The following is a 16,200-nucleotide window of genomic DNA, read 5'->3' as shown; positions in this document are numbered from 1 at the left end:
TCAAAGCAAAAACTAAAGAGTCAAAAATTAAGTTAGTTTTATTCACCGTGATAATCAGATTCTGATTTTTTGTGTTAAGTCTATGTCCCTACAATTCAATTGGTCAAATTTGTTCTCCCGCTGAGTTTCAATAATTTTTTACACTAGTTTACTAGTCAGCCACCATTACTTTAAAAATATTTTTTCAGTCTTTTGAGGTTACTTTATTTTTAGGTCAGACCCATTTCACCACTGTTACTGTTACTGTATTTTTACTAAATAAACTAATAATTCATGTGAATTTCAATTTGCAGTTGCTTTATTTTTAGGTCAGATCCATTTCACCACTGTTACTGTTACTTTATGTTTACTAAATAAACTAATAATTCATGTGAATTTCAATTTGCAAACCATGCAAAAACCATAAACAATGTCATTGATTCTTTTTTTTTCCAGAACAAGATTTCTCTTTTAGTCTTTTTTTATTTTAAATTTTAAACTCAGGATTAGCCTTTTCACCTAGAGAGCAGTAACAGCAATGCAACCCTTTACTTGAATTAAGCCAGAGTTGCATTCCAGTTACTTCTCTATTGATGAAAAAGGCTAGAGATAATGCTAGGTAAAAATGAGATCATTTCTCACGCTGGATGGGTTACACTGTACACACTCTCCAAATTACACTGATTTTTCTTTCTTTCCAACTTTGAAATGTTCACTGCCAGTCCCTCTTACCATTACTTGCTGTTACTTTGAGCCATGGTTACTTTGTATTCACCCACTTTATAAAACAGTTACTCGCACTGCTCTACCACCTAGTCATTGGCATGAACAGATCATAACAAATTCTATAAAACACTAACCTCTAGACAGCTGGCTGTGAATTGACCGTTTTTGCAGGAAATGAAACATTTTCATTCAAATGCTAGATCAAGCGTGTCGATGTAAAATCTAAATTACCACCACCTATAAGCCCAGGTGAAAGTTGTCTGGGGGAGAAAAAGTCAATAATTATAATTATAAGGTGAAAAGGAATGAGCGCAGGAGATATATAAAAAAGGGTGGCATTTTTATGCACCTCTGTTGGAGGTGTACAAAAATGCGCCGTTATTATGCACCTCCATTGGAGGTGTCAAAAATTCACCGTTTTTATGCACCTCCGTTAGCGGTGATGGTAAATTAATGAAAATGTTGCTGCATACGTCCATGAGGTTTAAATAGTTTTAGATTGTAGTTTAGCACACTGCTTAGTGATTACCGATGTACGTTTATACAATGACAATAAATTAAAGAATAATAATAATAATTTTAAAAATCAAAAGTAAAAAGAAACATGGCACACAAATACTGATCTCAAATAAATAAATAATTTCAGAAAATTAAAATCGGAAGATTTTTAAAAACATGATAAAAAGTTTTTGAAAAAAAAAAAACAAAGAAAAAAATTTTTTTTTAAATGATGTCTTTCTCAATAAACTTTTTTTTTAAATGTCTACAATGGGAATCAAATCCAGTACTTTCAAGGTTAGAGTCTGACAGCTTGTCCACTGCGCTACGGAGCCACCTGACTGTTCATCACATTTAATAAGGTCTTTCTCAAACATTTTTTACTTTCAATGCAACTTCTATTTTCTGGTTTTATATTTCAATTTTTTTTAGTTATTATTATTTTTATATAAATTTATTAACAAAAACATCCTACAGATGTCACAATATAACTTTCGCCATGTCCAAATACAGAAACACAATATCGCTGATGAAATTGGGTGGGATGTGCATGCGTGACGGAGGTGTATAAAAACAATCCGTTCACATACACCGTCAACGGAGGTGCATAAAAACACTACGATAAAAAAGAGTTTGGTATGAGCATGTGAGGCTGCATCTTTAAAAATGAAAGTTACAATATAAATGTAAGGTTGCTGTAGTTGCTTTAAACGGGACTGGGTGAAAGAGGTGAGATAAGAGGAAATATGCATTATATTACTTATTACCAGTGTGTGCAAGTCAGTGGTAGACCTAGTCTCTCTTTCTCTAATGTGTGACTAAATGGCCACTAGTTGGGAAATATGGTTATTGATAATGACAACAAATTACTAAAATAATAAATCTTGACCGTGACCTCTGTGAAACTGTGTGAATCAATCTGCGACTCTCCTGTGCAGAGTAGGCTAGCGATTACTACTGTATTGGGAGGCCTTCCAAAAGCTCCTACTCCTACATCCCCAGTATTCTCGTTTTTTATAATGTTCTAGTGGGAAGGCATCCCTCACTCTCACACTGTATTTGTATCACTGAGACTAAGGCTTGCTCAAACTCAAACTTTGACAAAGCGCTTTGGCTTTGCAGAAAGTACAAGTATGAGTATGGGTACAAGTACAAGTAAGTACAAGGGGTCCCTTTACAGTAAAGCCAACAACAGACAGAAAAAAAAAATGAATGTAGGGACCCGACGAATGTAGTAGTGTACTGTATAAGTGTAGGACCAAACATGACTGACGGTAATAGTAATATTATCTATATATCTATCTAGATCTAGTGTAGTAACCTGTCGCAAGACGACGATAACAATTAACATTTTTTTCCGACGGAAACAGTGCTGTATGTTAATGACCAGGTACTCAATTTACACGTGAGTATGGTGAGAAGATGTGAGTAAAGAGCCTTCGAGGACTCAACTTTTCTTCGCGCACAGCGGGTCTCGATTCCTGGACCTACCTAGGTACCGGCACTTCTCTTCAACTTCAACCACGGACCATTGTCATTCATCGCGGTTGCGAACCGAAGTCGATGTGTGTCCAGTCATAAAAATCCAAAGCCACCCAAAAAGTTGGGGTTTTTTTCTAAATTACCAGCTGAAGTCCACTGCCACGCCTCAGTTTAGTTGAAGTAAGTTTCGGTGACACTTTACTGTTTGCACTCCGTTATCGCTTGTAGTTGTAGGGGTTTTGGGGGGCACTGTTTATGTGTTTTTATTCCGCGCCATATCTTGACAGTCGTACTAATATTGTTTCGAAAAAAGGAGAAACTTTTTACCTTTAGCTAAAGTGTTTCCATCGATCAGAAGGGTACCTAAGTATTCGCTCTGCAACAATGAGAGGAAGGACTATGAAACTGGGACAGGACCCGCTCGTATTAATTTAAAACAAAAAGATGCAACATGATGAGCATGGAACTGTTGAATGAATCGCCTATTGAATTTCCCCCACAGACACAGCAATACGTAACTGACACGGATGGCCTAAACCAGTTGGATCGATACTCGTGCAGTCGTAATGACGCATGGTAACCGTAGTCTGTGTTGGTAACTTAGTAACTGGCTCTAAACTATCGGAACAATGGCTGACGCCCTTATGAAATATTTCTCCGACGAGCATAAAAGCGTATCCAGAGGGGGGAAAAAAATATAAATCTGATCATGTTTTGACTTTTACACATTCTGATCACAAGACATATGAAAATTTCTAGCTAGCATGAAGAATAAAAAGTACCGATTTTCTTTGTTTAGAACCACGATGGCCGCCGTTGCTGGGCGACGTGACATCAGACTATAGAATCCAATTGCCTGATGTATTCGCCTTGGACTGGGAACAAAAACACCCCGTTTGCTTTTATTTTATTTTATTGGGGAGAGGGGGGGGGGTTGTTTTGAAATATAAAAGTGAACAGCGGCGTGGCGTATTGACGGCATATGGTGGTGCCATGATTAGAAGAAGAAAAATATTTCTAAAACAGTGAACACGATTAAGAGGAGAGAGCACATGTTAAAACTCTCTTTTTTGGAAAGGTAGGGGGAGGGTCGATGGTTTCTACGAGTGGACAAAACTCACAAAAACAAATAATTCATGAAAACAACAAGCCATAACACTGAGATACAAGTCCCGTGTGAAAAGGTCTTTGTAATTATTCTTTGTCCACCATTTAAAGGATTGGATTTGGTAGATAATGCAATCAATATGTGATAAATGTAAATCAAAAGAGAAAAAAAAAACTATGACAGAAATTACTTACTTTTAGTACTTGTAAAGAAAATCTGCACGGCGATATTTCATCTCTGCAAATCTTTTTATAATTTGTTTATTGAAATCTTGAATGGCATCTATTTCAGCTTTGTGAATTGACAGAATCATTAACGAATTTAACCGCTCCTGTTTCATCCAATTTCGCAAGAAATGTTTCACTCTTTTAAGGGTGCTAAAACAATGTTCAATACGATGGAAGTGGTTAAGGTCACTATAGCCTATAGATGTCCATGATTTGTCAGTGTTTATTGTATCTGTAAAAAGTAGACAATAAAAACAAAAGAAACGTTTTTTTTCTAAACTAACTGTGAGCCATTCATGTCACTGAAAAAGAGCGTTTTCGAGATTTCCACACCTGTGTTAATTCAAAATCAGTTGGTTGGTGAGAAACTAGTCTTTTTATTTCTAATTTGTCATCTAGTGTCGATCTCCAAAACGGTCGGTGAAGTAAAGAGTCAATTTGATTCATTGCAATTCATTGCTTAAGAAAACAAGAGTTCAAAGTATATCTCAAATAATGGAAATCAGTGGAATACGATTAATGATTCCACAAATAAAAGGTAGGTTCAGATCTCAAAGATCACAAAGAAAAAAATTACTCCACTTAAGTACTTAAGAAATCAAAACACACACCAAAGTATAACTGTTGACAATCTTCACTTTCTTTCTCTGACTGACACAAATACACACGCACAAACAGACACATACACACACACACAAATAAACACTCATACACACGTAACCATCAACTCGACACTACAAGCAAGAAAAATGTTGGTAAATTCGTCCACAATGCTTGGTTGCAAAGAATTACTTTATTCAATAATCGTGAAAAAGAGGTGGTTGGGGGGGGGGGGGGGGATTTTGATGTCATATTTTAAAGTTTTATGTTGTTTTTCTTTGCTGCTTACAAATAAACTTGACAATGATCAGTGTTTTTGACAGTTAATGTAATAATTTGGATGGCCGATGTTACCCTAATTATGACGTAAATGGTGCAACATTGGCGCATCCCCCCAGTCCAACGGTGGAGCTCTCAGATCCTGGCACAAGTCGAGCGGTTTTCCGCTATTTGAAGATAGTATAATTCGACCCAGTTTCTCGCTCAATCAGCTGTAGCAATACTAAAGGATAGAGCATTAACTGGAGCTTGGATTGCTTTGCACCACGGTGTTGATTTTGTCACTAATTTGCGCAGTGATGTCACCAACACACGAGTCGGCGATGTGCGTGAATCGGAATCTTGAATAGAGCGGAGACTAAAAAGGCAGTATGTTGTTGGTGAGTTGGCGAAAGACAGTGGAGTTAAAATTTCTCAGTTTTATTTTTAATTAAATTATGCTGTCAATGATTTTTTAAAAAGATTGGTGCGGTGCCTGGCACCATTCGATCCAATGGCCCCACGCCACTGAAAGTGAAACATTGGGAATCGTTGGTGCAAATTAAACATATAATCAAAGAAAAGAAAAATCAACTTTCCTCGGCTAGGAATTGAACCTCAGACCACCATGTCACTGATAAGAGTATTTGTCAGGATAAAGGGAAAGAGTGGCATGGGGATTTTATCATTCGAAATGTTTCGCTTTTTACTTTTGGTGACATTTAAAACACAGTGATAAAATGTTGAATAGTTGGTGTTGATTTGGGTTGGGTTTTTTTCTCTGTATAATTGTGTATGCACAGTGCATCTGCATCATTTCACCATGCTCAATGCACTTCAAAATGTTTTAATTACTCCTCCAATAGACCATAATTCCACAGCATACAATGCAAGTCGCGCCCTTTTAATATTAGTAGTTATCCATAACTGCCTACATCAAGTTCCACTTGTCACTCCTGAGTCGAGCGAGGCAATATTTGTTCAATTCTTTGAGTACACAACGACTGAGTTTTGCAATCATTGTCATCCAATAATGTCATTCTAGTCTCGGGTATAACTGAGCTACCGAAGGAGTCCAATGTTCGTTCCAATAGTTAAATTTGCTCGGTATCATTTAGATCTAAATATAACTAAAATAGATAAATAAAATTCTTCCAATTCCAAGGGGGAAATTTGTCTTTCGATCGGGTGTATTCGTCGCAAAGTGAGCCAGATAAAGATAACTTGCTCAATCTCACACAGTGCTTTGATACCTTCTGGGTACGAGACAAAGACCATGCTCAGGTGCCACGCTGCTTACTTGGGGCTCCCGACAGCCTAGGCAGTATATACTATAATTGACTCCTCCGCTTTCGAATCGGTGTAGATATAAAAAAAAAAACAAACAAAAAAACTCCAGCTTTTATATAACGCAATATCCACTCAACCTGTTAAAAGCGCTTTACAAGGGGTCTCTGACCAACAGCAACACGTAACATGAAGAACGAGACATGACGCCTGTGAGTAGGCGATATTACCTTTTTTCCGACAGAGACAACGCTGTTAATGGCCAGGTATTCATTTTACATCTGAATACGGTGAGAGAATGTGAGTAAAGAGCTTTTTCCAAGGACTCAACTATGCGCCGAGCGAAACTAGAACACAAAAAGTTAAAAGTTTATTCAATATTAGGCTTTCGCCAATAAATCACATAACTTGATGACAACATACATGAAAGTGGAAAAAAAATGGTAAATCGAAGGATAAAATAAATAATATTAACGCTATCACCACCGTCATTACCATCATCACCATCACTACCACCATCGTTATCATTATCATAATAAAAATAGTAACAATAACAATGAACAGTGAGGGTGAAAATTAACACCAACAGACAATACTAATGATGGTAACAACTACTACTACTACCACTAATAACCATTAAAAAAATACAACAATCGTAATACCACCAATACGTCCAATAATAATAATAATAATAATAATAATAATAATAATAATAATAATAATAATAATAATAATAATAATAATAATAATAATAATAATAATAATAATAATAATAATGATGATGATAACAATAATAATAACACTAACAATAATAGCAATAATAATTTTACCATCATCATTACTACCACCACCATCACTACTATCATCATGACCATTATCAATACCACCATCACCATCATTATTACGTTTCCAAAAAAAAAAGGCCTTGGTACAACTCAAATAATTCACATTTTATGAATCAACATAATATACGACATGACGATAATGGTTTTTTACACTGTACAATGAGATTTGTTTACATAAGATTTATATAAACATGAAATATTCTTATAGCAAGAGTAATATTATTGCTGCTGCTACTACTACCACTACTACTACTACTACTACTACTACTACTACTACTACTACTACTACTACTACTACTACTACTACTACTACCACTAATACTCCTACTACTACTACTACTACTACTACTACTACTACTACTACTACTACTACTACTACTACTACTACTACTACTACTATTACTACTACCACCACCACCACCACCATCACCACTACTACTTCTACTACTACTACTACTACTACTACTACTACTACTACTACTACTACTACTACTACTACTGCTGCTGCTACTACCACTACCACCCCCCTACTATCACTACCACGACTGGCACTACTACCACTACAACACCAACTACTACTACTATTACTACTACTACTACTACTACTACTACTACTACTACTACTACTACTACTACTACTACTACTACTACTGCTGCTGCTACTACTACTCCTACTACTCTACTACTACTACTACTACTACTACTACTACTACTACTACTACTACTACTACTACTACTACTACCACCACGACCACCACCACCACTACTACTACTACTACTACTACTACTACTACTACTACTACTACTACTACTACTACTACTACTATTACCACTACCACACTATCACACTACCACCACTACTACTACTAGCACCACCACTATTACCACTAATAATAATACTAATAATAACAACAATAACAATAATAACAATAATAATATTAATATTAACGCTATCACCACCGTCATTACCATCATCACCATCACTACCACCGTCGTTATCATTATCATAATAAAAATAGTAACCATAACAATGAACAGTGAGAGTGAAAATCAATATCAACAGACAATACTAATGATGGCAACAACAACAGTTGTGACTATGATCTTCATTGATTACCAATCATTATCTAAGGTCACAAGATATTCATACATTACATGTAGCGAAAAACAAGAATTGTACATATACATTAATATAATATATTTCTCATATGCATGTCAAGCTCCAAGACTTGCTCAATTATAATGACTAACAAACACATAACACAAGTTCCTCTATTTACACCCTTCACCTACACATATATCCACCCACCCACACAAATACACACACGCGTGCGCGCGCGCGCGCGCCCACACACACACACACACACACGCACTGATCTACGAAAACACTTGTACAACAAACAGTGAGAAAAAATGAATTCAAAGGTTTCAATCATGGCTTATAGACGAAATATTCAAATAATATATGTCATAATCTTATACATTGATGCATACCACAATAAATAGGTAAATAAATAAATTTTAAAAAAGTTTAATCGTTTGGTATCCTTGTGCATTCGCTGGCTAACATCCTTAACATCAACGTTTATTATACGACACGTTCAATAATCCTTCATCAATTTTTTACCCCCCCCCCCCCCATTTATTTTAAAATCAAATTAATATAGCTCGGTCCTCCAACGAGGCTTCTACTCATACATAATAATAATACTACTTATAATAATAATAATAATAATAATAATAATAATAATAATAATAATAATAATAATAATAATAATAATAATAATAATTATAATAATAATAATAATAATAATAATAATAATAATAATAATATATAATAATAGTATAGTATAAATAGTAGTATAGTAGTATAGTAGTATAGTAGTAGTAGTAGTAGTAGTAGTAGTAGTAGTAGTATATAGTATATAATATAGTAATAATAATAATAATAATAATAATAATAATAATATAATATAAAAATAATAATAATAATAATAATAATAATAATAATAATAATAATAATAATAAATAATAATATAAAAATTTAAAAAAAAAATAAAAATAATAATAAACAAATTAATTACATTAGAGAAAAAAGATTTCACATACCCTACTACTATGTGGATACTGTCAAAATCTTCATCTTAGAAACGAAACAACCTACAATGGCGGATACCATGGGAAGCGTTGAGTCGGCGAGTGATGCACAAGTTGACGAGAATGTTCCACAAAACCCCGACGAAGTCACCGAGGAAAACAGAAAAAGCGCAGACGAATTAAAGGAACAAGCGAATGTATATTTTAAAAGTATGCTTACAATTTAATATGCTACTCAATCAACTTACGGTTACTCATCCTGGTTCTGCTGGAGTTTGAGTTTGAGACTTGAGTCTTGAGAGGTTGAGTTGAGGTTGGAATTTGGAATGCAGTTTAGTAGTGTTGTCAGTGTTGTGTTGATGAGTTGATGAAGTTGGTGACGGGCTGATTGGGTTCTAGTTAGTCGTGTAATATGAATATGATGTTTGTGTCCTGAATTACTTGTTATTATATCAGATCAGGGGAGGCCTTCCGTAAGCTCCTACATCCCCCAGGTCCCCAGTACCTATTCTTTAAAAAAAAAAAATATATCTAGACGTCTAGATATAATTAGATAATGTTCTAGAGATAGTAGTATTTTTATTAGTAGGGGGTTTGGGAGGAAGGGGGGGGGGGTTATATTATAATGTTCTAGGAGGAGGAGACTAAAAAAAAAAAAATCCCCCCCCCCTTCCAAACCCCCTACTAGAACATTATAAAAAAAAAAAAGAAAACTGGGGATGTAGGAGCTTTCGGAAGGCCTCCCCAGATCAGATTATAGACTGCTAACATGATTTCAAATCCCTATATCAAAGAAAAATCCTAGTTTATTATTTTTGCTGCATTAAAAAAAAATAATGTGAAAAAATTGCTTAGGATTAGGAGTGAGTTAAATTTCACTCACCCTTTTGCAACACTTTTTAGGTACCTACTTTGGTAAAGAATACAACTTGCATTGAGCTCAATGAAACCTAAATAATAATATAGCGATTTTCAACACGATTCTAATACAGTCCACTTTGGATAATCGCAACTCGGTTTATCCAAACTTTCGCTTAATCGCAACATTTCCCAAGAAACGGTATTAATTCTATATAAAAGTCGGTTAATTGCAACAAATTTTCAACCTCAAAAAGTGGCAAATTCAAGAAATCGACGACAAACAAAAGCTCATTGATTTTCATCATCGGTAAAATCATGACAGTTGAAGAATAGAGAGTGGGTGGGGTTTAATGCTACAGTAGTGTGTCACCATCCTATTAGAGACAAAAGAGAGCAGGGCTTTGCAGTATGGGTTGGTGAGGTCGTCTGTGACCATTAGATAGGACGTCTGGGGCCTGGACATGGTCAAGACAACAGGTAGACAATGACAGTTGTAAAGAGAGACTTAGCGATATCCTTTGTTATGGGAGTGACAACTGTGCATTGTGACCTATGGTGAGAGCTTATTGTCTCTCATCATGGCTAATCTCTTTGATTCTTACAAATATGAGAACAAAAGAGTGAAAGTTCATCCAAACTGAATAAGATGTTGGTTTGCATCAAAACAGATATTGCTTGCCAATATCTTTACAGGGCTGCCATATGGTTTTTGTTTCAATCAACTTGCTCAGTCTGTGGTGGACTAAGAACAAATATTACAACAACTGGTTTGATTTTACCATATATGTGTAAAATGTTGCAATAGTGGACAGGAAACTTAACTTCGGTTAATTGCAACTTCGGTTAATCACAACATTTTCGCTGATCCCAAGTTGTTGCGATTATCCAGAGTGGACTGTAGTACCAAAGTTTTGGAAAAATCATATGAGTTCAAAGGCTGAAAAAATGTACTCCTATCTGCCTTTTTGACATTCCAATGTACTAGTACTACATCATCAGGCCACACATCATTTCTTTCATCTTCCCCCATGCCCCCTCCCTTAGAAAGTAACTCTTAGTAGGCACTGCCCCTCCCTTACACATTTAGGTGCCTCATCATAATGTCATCTCTCTCCATCTCACGGTAAACAGTAAAACAAAAACTTTCTGTTTCATTTGCAAACCGAGACATTGGATAATGGGTGTCTAATGCAAAACTTACATGGGTGCCATTAAATCGAACCGAATTCATGCACAAGACATCAAATAGTGAGTATATGATGCAAAGTCATATAGTGTCATCCTTTTTGAGCATTCCGCATTATCAGGGTTGTTAATGTAATAGTTGGGGTATTAACTCGCAATAAATTGTTTGAAACCTATGGCAAAGCAAGCGTTTTGAATGTTTTTCTAGACTATTTAGTTGTCTACGATTAGATATATGTCTTGGCTTCAAAGTGATACAGTTTGCTTTTATACTCTGTGTCTTAGTTTCAAAACTAAGTAAGTATTTAAGTTTAACTGTTCTGGTGTCCTGTTACAGCGCTACTGCTTACGTTCCGCTTAAAACACACAAAAGAGGGGGGGGGGGGGTTGAAAAAAGAAATCAAGGTCATGACAGTTACTGTGCATCAAGCTCAATGCTCTCTTCTCACTCTTCTGCCCCCCCCCTCCCTTCTACCCCCGATAAGCACACTACCCAGTTACCAGGTATGTTATCTTATACATAGATTCTGAGATTATGTACTCGTTTGTAGTGTACATTGACACTCCAACTAAATTAAGGTATTATTAAGTAACCAATCACTTTTTAAAAAAAGCAATATATAATTCAGTACAGCCCAGATATATCCAAATTGATTATCGGCATTATAAATATATTTTTATTTTATTTAATCTTTTTCTCTAATATTGAGATGAGGATTATCAGAAAGCGATAGAGCTTTACAGTGCTGCCATTGCTGTCAATCCCTTTGTTGCCACCTACTATGGAAACCGTAGTTTTGCCTACCTTAGAACAGAATGCTTTGGTTATGCCCTTACAGATGCATCAAAAGCAATATCCTTGGATAAATCTTATATTAAGGTATGAACATTGTTGACATTATTTTTATTCTTTTATTTTTTTAATGGAGATTCGTTTGCCACTATGTAAACTTTGCAAATCTCTAATCATACTAAGTGAACCTTAAATATATGATTTTTATAAAAATAGAGAGAGAGAGAGAGAGAGAGAGAGAGAGAGAGAGAGAGAGAGAGAGAGAGAGAGAGAGAGAGAGAGAGAGAGAGAGAGAGAGAGAGAGAGAGAGAGAGAGAGAGAGTATATATATATATATATATATATATATGTGTGTGTGTTTGCGTGTATTTAAAAGAGAAAAGAATTAGGGAGATACACCTATTAGATAATTGCAGAATGTTATAAAAAGTTGGAAATGAATTTACTGTTAATAGCTACCTGTCAGTTATAGTAATATATATGGAATCAATTGATTGATATTTGTCTTATATCTTGATTGTGAATTATGATGACCATAATTTTGATATTATATATTTTTCCAATTATTTTGTCAATTTAAAGGCTTACTACAGAAGAGCATCTGCAAACATGGCTTTGGGAAAGTTTAAGTTAGCATTGAAAGACTTCGAAACAGTAAGTTTGATGATGATGATGTATTTTATAAATAGATGCTTTCGACATAAATTATTAATCTTCTCCTCATTTCTTTAACCTTTTTTTTCCCCACCTTCTCAGGTTATTTCTAAACCACTTAAAGGTACTATTTATATTTTTATTTTTGTTTCTGTTGAAAAGTGTTGGATAGGTATATTGGAATGTCAAAAATATTTAGCTGAAATCAACTATTTAACTTTAAAAAGAATAATAATTGTTTTAAATTTTTTGTGTATGACTACATTCTCCCATCTAATATAAGTATTAAGTTTTTGAAAGATATTGATTTTTTTTATTGCATCGACAGGGAACTCCATAATTTAAAATATGAATTTGATAAATATGTTTTTAATTGATATATATCTTTTTGAGTGCTCATGATGTAAATGTGATCATAGGTTTGATCATATCTAGGAATGTTTGACTTGAATCTTTCTTTTTTTTTTTTTAACACAGGGTATTTGATGGCTTTGACCTAAGCAACCCTTTTTATGATGTGTTATGTATTATTTTTAGGTGACCAAAGTGCGACCCAATGACAAAGATGCAAGAACCAAATTCAATGAGTGTAACAAGATTACAAAACGCCTTGCATTTGAAAAAGCCATTGCCTCTGAAGATGGGAAATCATTGGCAGATTCTATAGATATTGAAAACTTGCGTAAGTCTAGCAAAGGATAAACATCAATAATGATAAAAAATGAATACAACAACTTTGAAAAAGACGTCAGAGAAATATATCTCCGCCATCTGTCTGGATATTAAGTGATGCATTAATGTTTTTATTGTTTTTGTTGCTGGTGAAGGGTTTTGACCTCTAAACGTTCTATGTTTAGTGTTTTGTTCTCTTCGAAGCTGTTAGCAGCTTGTATCAGATAAACATCAATGGTTTCTTTTTGTTGCAACAGGCTCTTAAACTCTCAAAAGTTAATAGTCTAATGACTTTAAAGGAAATAAATGTAATTTTTCCTTCAGTTTTCAACTTTAGCAGTGTTTTTTTTTTTTATATAAGAAGGAAAAGAAAAAAAAGAAAAAGTTTTGAATAAATCAACTCATTATTAGTCATGCTACTTACTTCCTTTCTCTCTTCTCTCTCTCTCTCTCTCTCTCTCTCTCTCTCTCTCTCTCTCTCTCTCTCTCTCTCTCTCTCTCTCCCTCTCTCTCTCTCTCTCTCTTTTAAAAAACAAATTTATTGCGTTCTCTAATTTCTTGTTAACTTTCTTTCTTTTTTTCTTTTCTTTCCTTTTTTTTTTGTTTTTGTTTTTTTGTTTGTTTTTTTTTGTTTTTTTTAAAACAGAGATTGAACCAAATTATGACGGACCATTACTGGAAAATGGAGAGGTTACTCAATCATTTGTAGAAAATCTCATGGAGGCTTACAAAAATCAAAAGAAATTACCCAAGAAATTCGTTTGTCAGGTACAATCACAATATCGGGTGTACTATTTTACTCTACAAATACATATTACTGAATCTGTCCCCCTTTTTTCTTTCTTACACCTTCCAAACATACCAAGATCTGTTTTTTTCACTCAAGGCATCATTGTTGTTATTGTCACTGTTTTCATCATCATCATCAGCCACATATCATCATCATCGCTCTATCATTAAATTATCATCCATATCATTATTATCATTATCATCCACATCATCATCATCATCATCATCGGTATTGTCCTTACCAAGCTATCACAACCACGTGTGCTATGCTATAAAATTGTAGATAGAAAATGTATAATATTTGTAACCCACCGCCTCACTAGTTTATTATTGGTGTGGCAGAGACCCTGAAATTTGATTTGAAGTTTGAATCATGGACATCACCAGTTGGAAGAGGTCTTCATAGTTTTATGTGCCAACTTCTTTAAAGTTTGGACATGTCAAAATGTAGGATAATATATATATATATATATATATATATATATATATATATATATATTTATTTAAAATATTTACCACAATGTTTGGGGCAGTCTACATCAATGTTTCAGGCTTAATTTGCCATCTTCAGGACTGAGTTGTTTTGTTGACTGTTGTTGTTTCTTGAAGTGGTTCCGGTTTGAAGTTAATTAAGAGGAATTTTCGCCGATGGGGACACTTTCCGTAGATCTCACTTTTCATGTTGAGTGTGGCTTCATGAGGTTGTTTGATTATAGTATATTTTTCTTCCAGGCATAAGCTACATTGTTTTGATGTTGGTGTGTATCCTGTTGCTTTAGATAAAATTTTCCATGAAATGTTGGGTCTATTTTGTTGTCTTTTAATTTCCAAATATGTTCGCTGAGTTTTGTGGATGTTTTTTTGTTAGTGTTTCTAAATGTTGAGGTGTGGAGGTTGTATCTTGTTTTGAAATTATTTTCTGTTAGTCCTACATATTTTTCTTGCTTGTTTGTTTTAGTTTCTGTGACTGTGGCTTGGTAAATTAAACTTGATTCTAAGCATTGTTTGTTTAGCGGGCAATGTTCTTTATTTCTGCAGTTGCATTTTCTAGTGGGTGGGTTTTGCTCTTGTCGGTGGTTTATTAATATTTTTTTGTTGTGGCTTGAAATTATTTGTTCTATGTTGCGCATACACGAGTAACTTATTTTTATGGTATTCCTGTTGATAATTTTATGTAGCTTGTGGTTTTTTGGAAAGTGTGTATCAATTAACTTCAGGAACTGCTGTCCTATGTTTGTGCTGTCGAAAGGTGGGTTGAACCAAGTTATGTGTCGTTTTCTTGTTTTACGTTCTTCACTTGTGTGTTGGGGTTTACATGAGAGGGAGGCGTCTGTGTATACAAATGGTGTGTTGTATCCACTTTTTGTGAGTGCTTCTTTGTAGGGGGTGGCTGCGACGTTGAATATCTCTCTGTTTTCCGAAAGTTTGCTCACCCTCAGTGCTATGTTTTTTGGTATGTTTTCAATGACGGGACGGGGGTGGTTGCTGTTTTTATTAATGTAGCTAATGGTGTTGTTTGGTTTTCTGAACGGTTGGAATGAATTGGATTTTATGTCGAATGTGATGTCGAGGAAGTCAACTGTTTTTTTGTTTGCTTCTATCGTGATTTTCAAATTGTTGTTTTGGAATATTTTACAGATTTGTTTTTTGATGTTTTCGTTCGCTCTTGGTCGTCTGTTGGTTATAGCGAGTCCGTCATCTCTATAGAGGCCGATGTATGTGTGTGTATGTTGTAGTTGTGACAGGATGTAGAGTCCGACCAGTTCGCATGTTTCAGCACCGTCGAACGAACCCATTGTTACGTCGAAATCATTGTGTCGCTTTGTCCACGGTGTGTTGTCGTAGTATAGTGTGCTGTGCTTGGTGTGTTTGATGATGTGTTTTTCCTCTTCTGTGATGTTGGTGTATTTTGCTGCGAATTCCAATGCTTTGTTTAGTAAGTCTGGAGTGATGGAGGGGTAAAAATCGCAAATGTCGAAAGAGATGAAGGTGCAGTTTTCTTTGTTTTGGATATTTTTGAACCATTCAATGACTTCATCGGTGTTTTTCCACTGGTTGAATTTAGTTGCTTCTTTGACGTTTTTATTTATTTTTTCTAATATCTTTTTGCTGATTTTTCCAATTTCAGATTTGTATGGA

At 34.8% G+C, this 16,200-nt stretch overlaps 2 protein-coding genes across 4 annotated transcripts in view; one reads left to right on the top strand and one right to left on the bottom strand.

The window, feature by feature from the left end:
• Positions 1-2,985, bottom strand: part of LOC144959159 (denticleless protein homolog) — a 23,722-nt gene extending 20,737 nt beyond the window's left edge. Inside the window, exons 1-2 of one of the 3 annotated variants that reach the window (XM_078891691.1) lie at positions 2,829-2,985; positions 840-965 (exon numbers count right to left, since the gene is read on the bottom strand). In XM_078891691.1, coding sequence (XP_078747817.1) covers positions 840-894 — 55 coding nt within the window. In that variant the 5' untranslated portion in view covers positions 895-965; positions 2,829-2,985. Of the gene's footprint in view, positions 1-839; positions 966-2,694 lie in introns of all 3 variants that reach the window. The other 2 variants (XM_078891701.1, XM_078891682.1) reach the window with 2 other exon arrangements.
• A 6,172-nt stretch (positions 2,986-9,157) lies between these two features.
• Positions 9,158-16,200, top strand: part of LOC144959154 (serine/threonine-protein phosphatase 5-like) — a 29,523-nt gene continuing 22,480 nt past the window's right edge. Inside the window, exons 1-5 of the mRNA XM_078891671.1 lie at positions 9,158-9,317; positions 11,864-12,033; positions 12,529-12,600; positions 13,138-13,282; positions 13,919-14,040. Coding sequence (XP_078747797.1) covers positions 9,176-9,317; positions 11,864-12,033; positions 12,529-12,600; positions 13,138-13,282; positions 13,919-14,040 — 651 coding nt within the window. The 5' untranslated portion in view covers positions 9,158-9,175. The remainder of the gene's footprint in view (positions 9,318-11,863; positions 12,034-12,528; positions 12,601-13,137; positions 13,283-13,918; positions 14,041-16,200) is intronic.

This window comes from Berghia stephanieae, chromosome 1 (assembly GCF_034508935.2).
Source record: "Berghia stephanieae isolate SIO BIC M18660-M18661 chromosome 1, UCSD_Bste_1.3, whole genome shotgun sequence".
Taxonomy (NCBI): Eukaryota; Metazoa; Mollusca; class Gastropoda; order Nudibranchia; family Aeolidiidae; genus Berghia; species Berghia stephanieae.
Note: the sequence above shows the minus strand (reverse complement) of the source record. Positions and strands in the feature narration are given on the sequence as shown.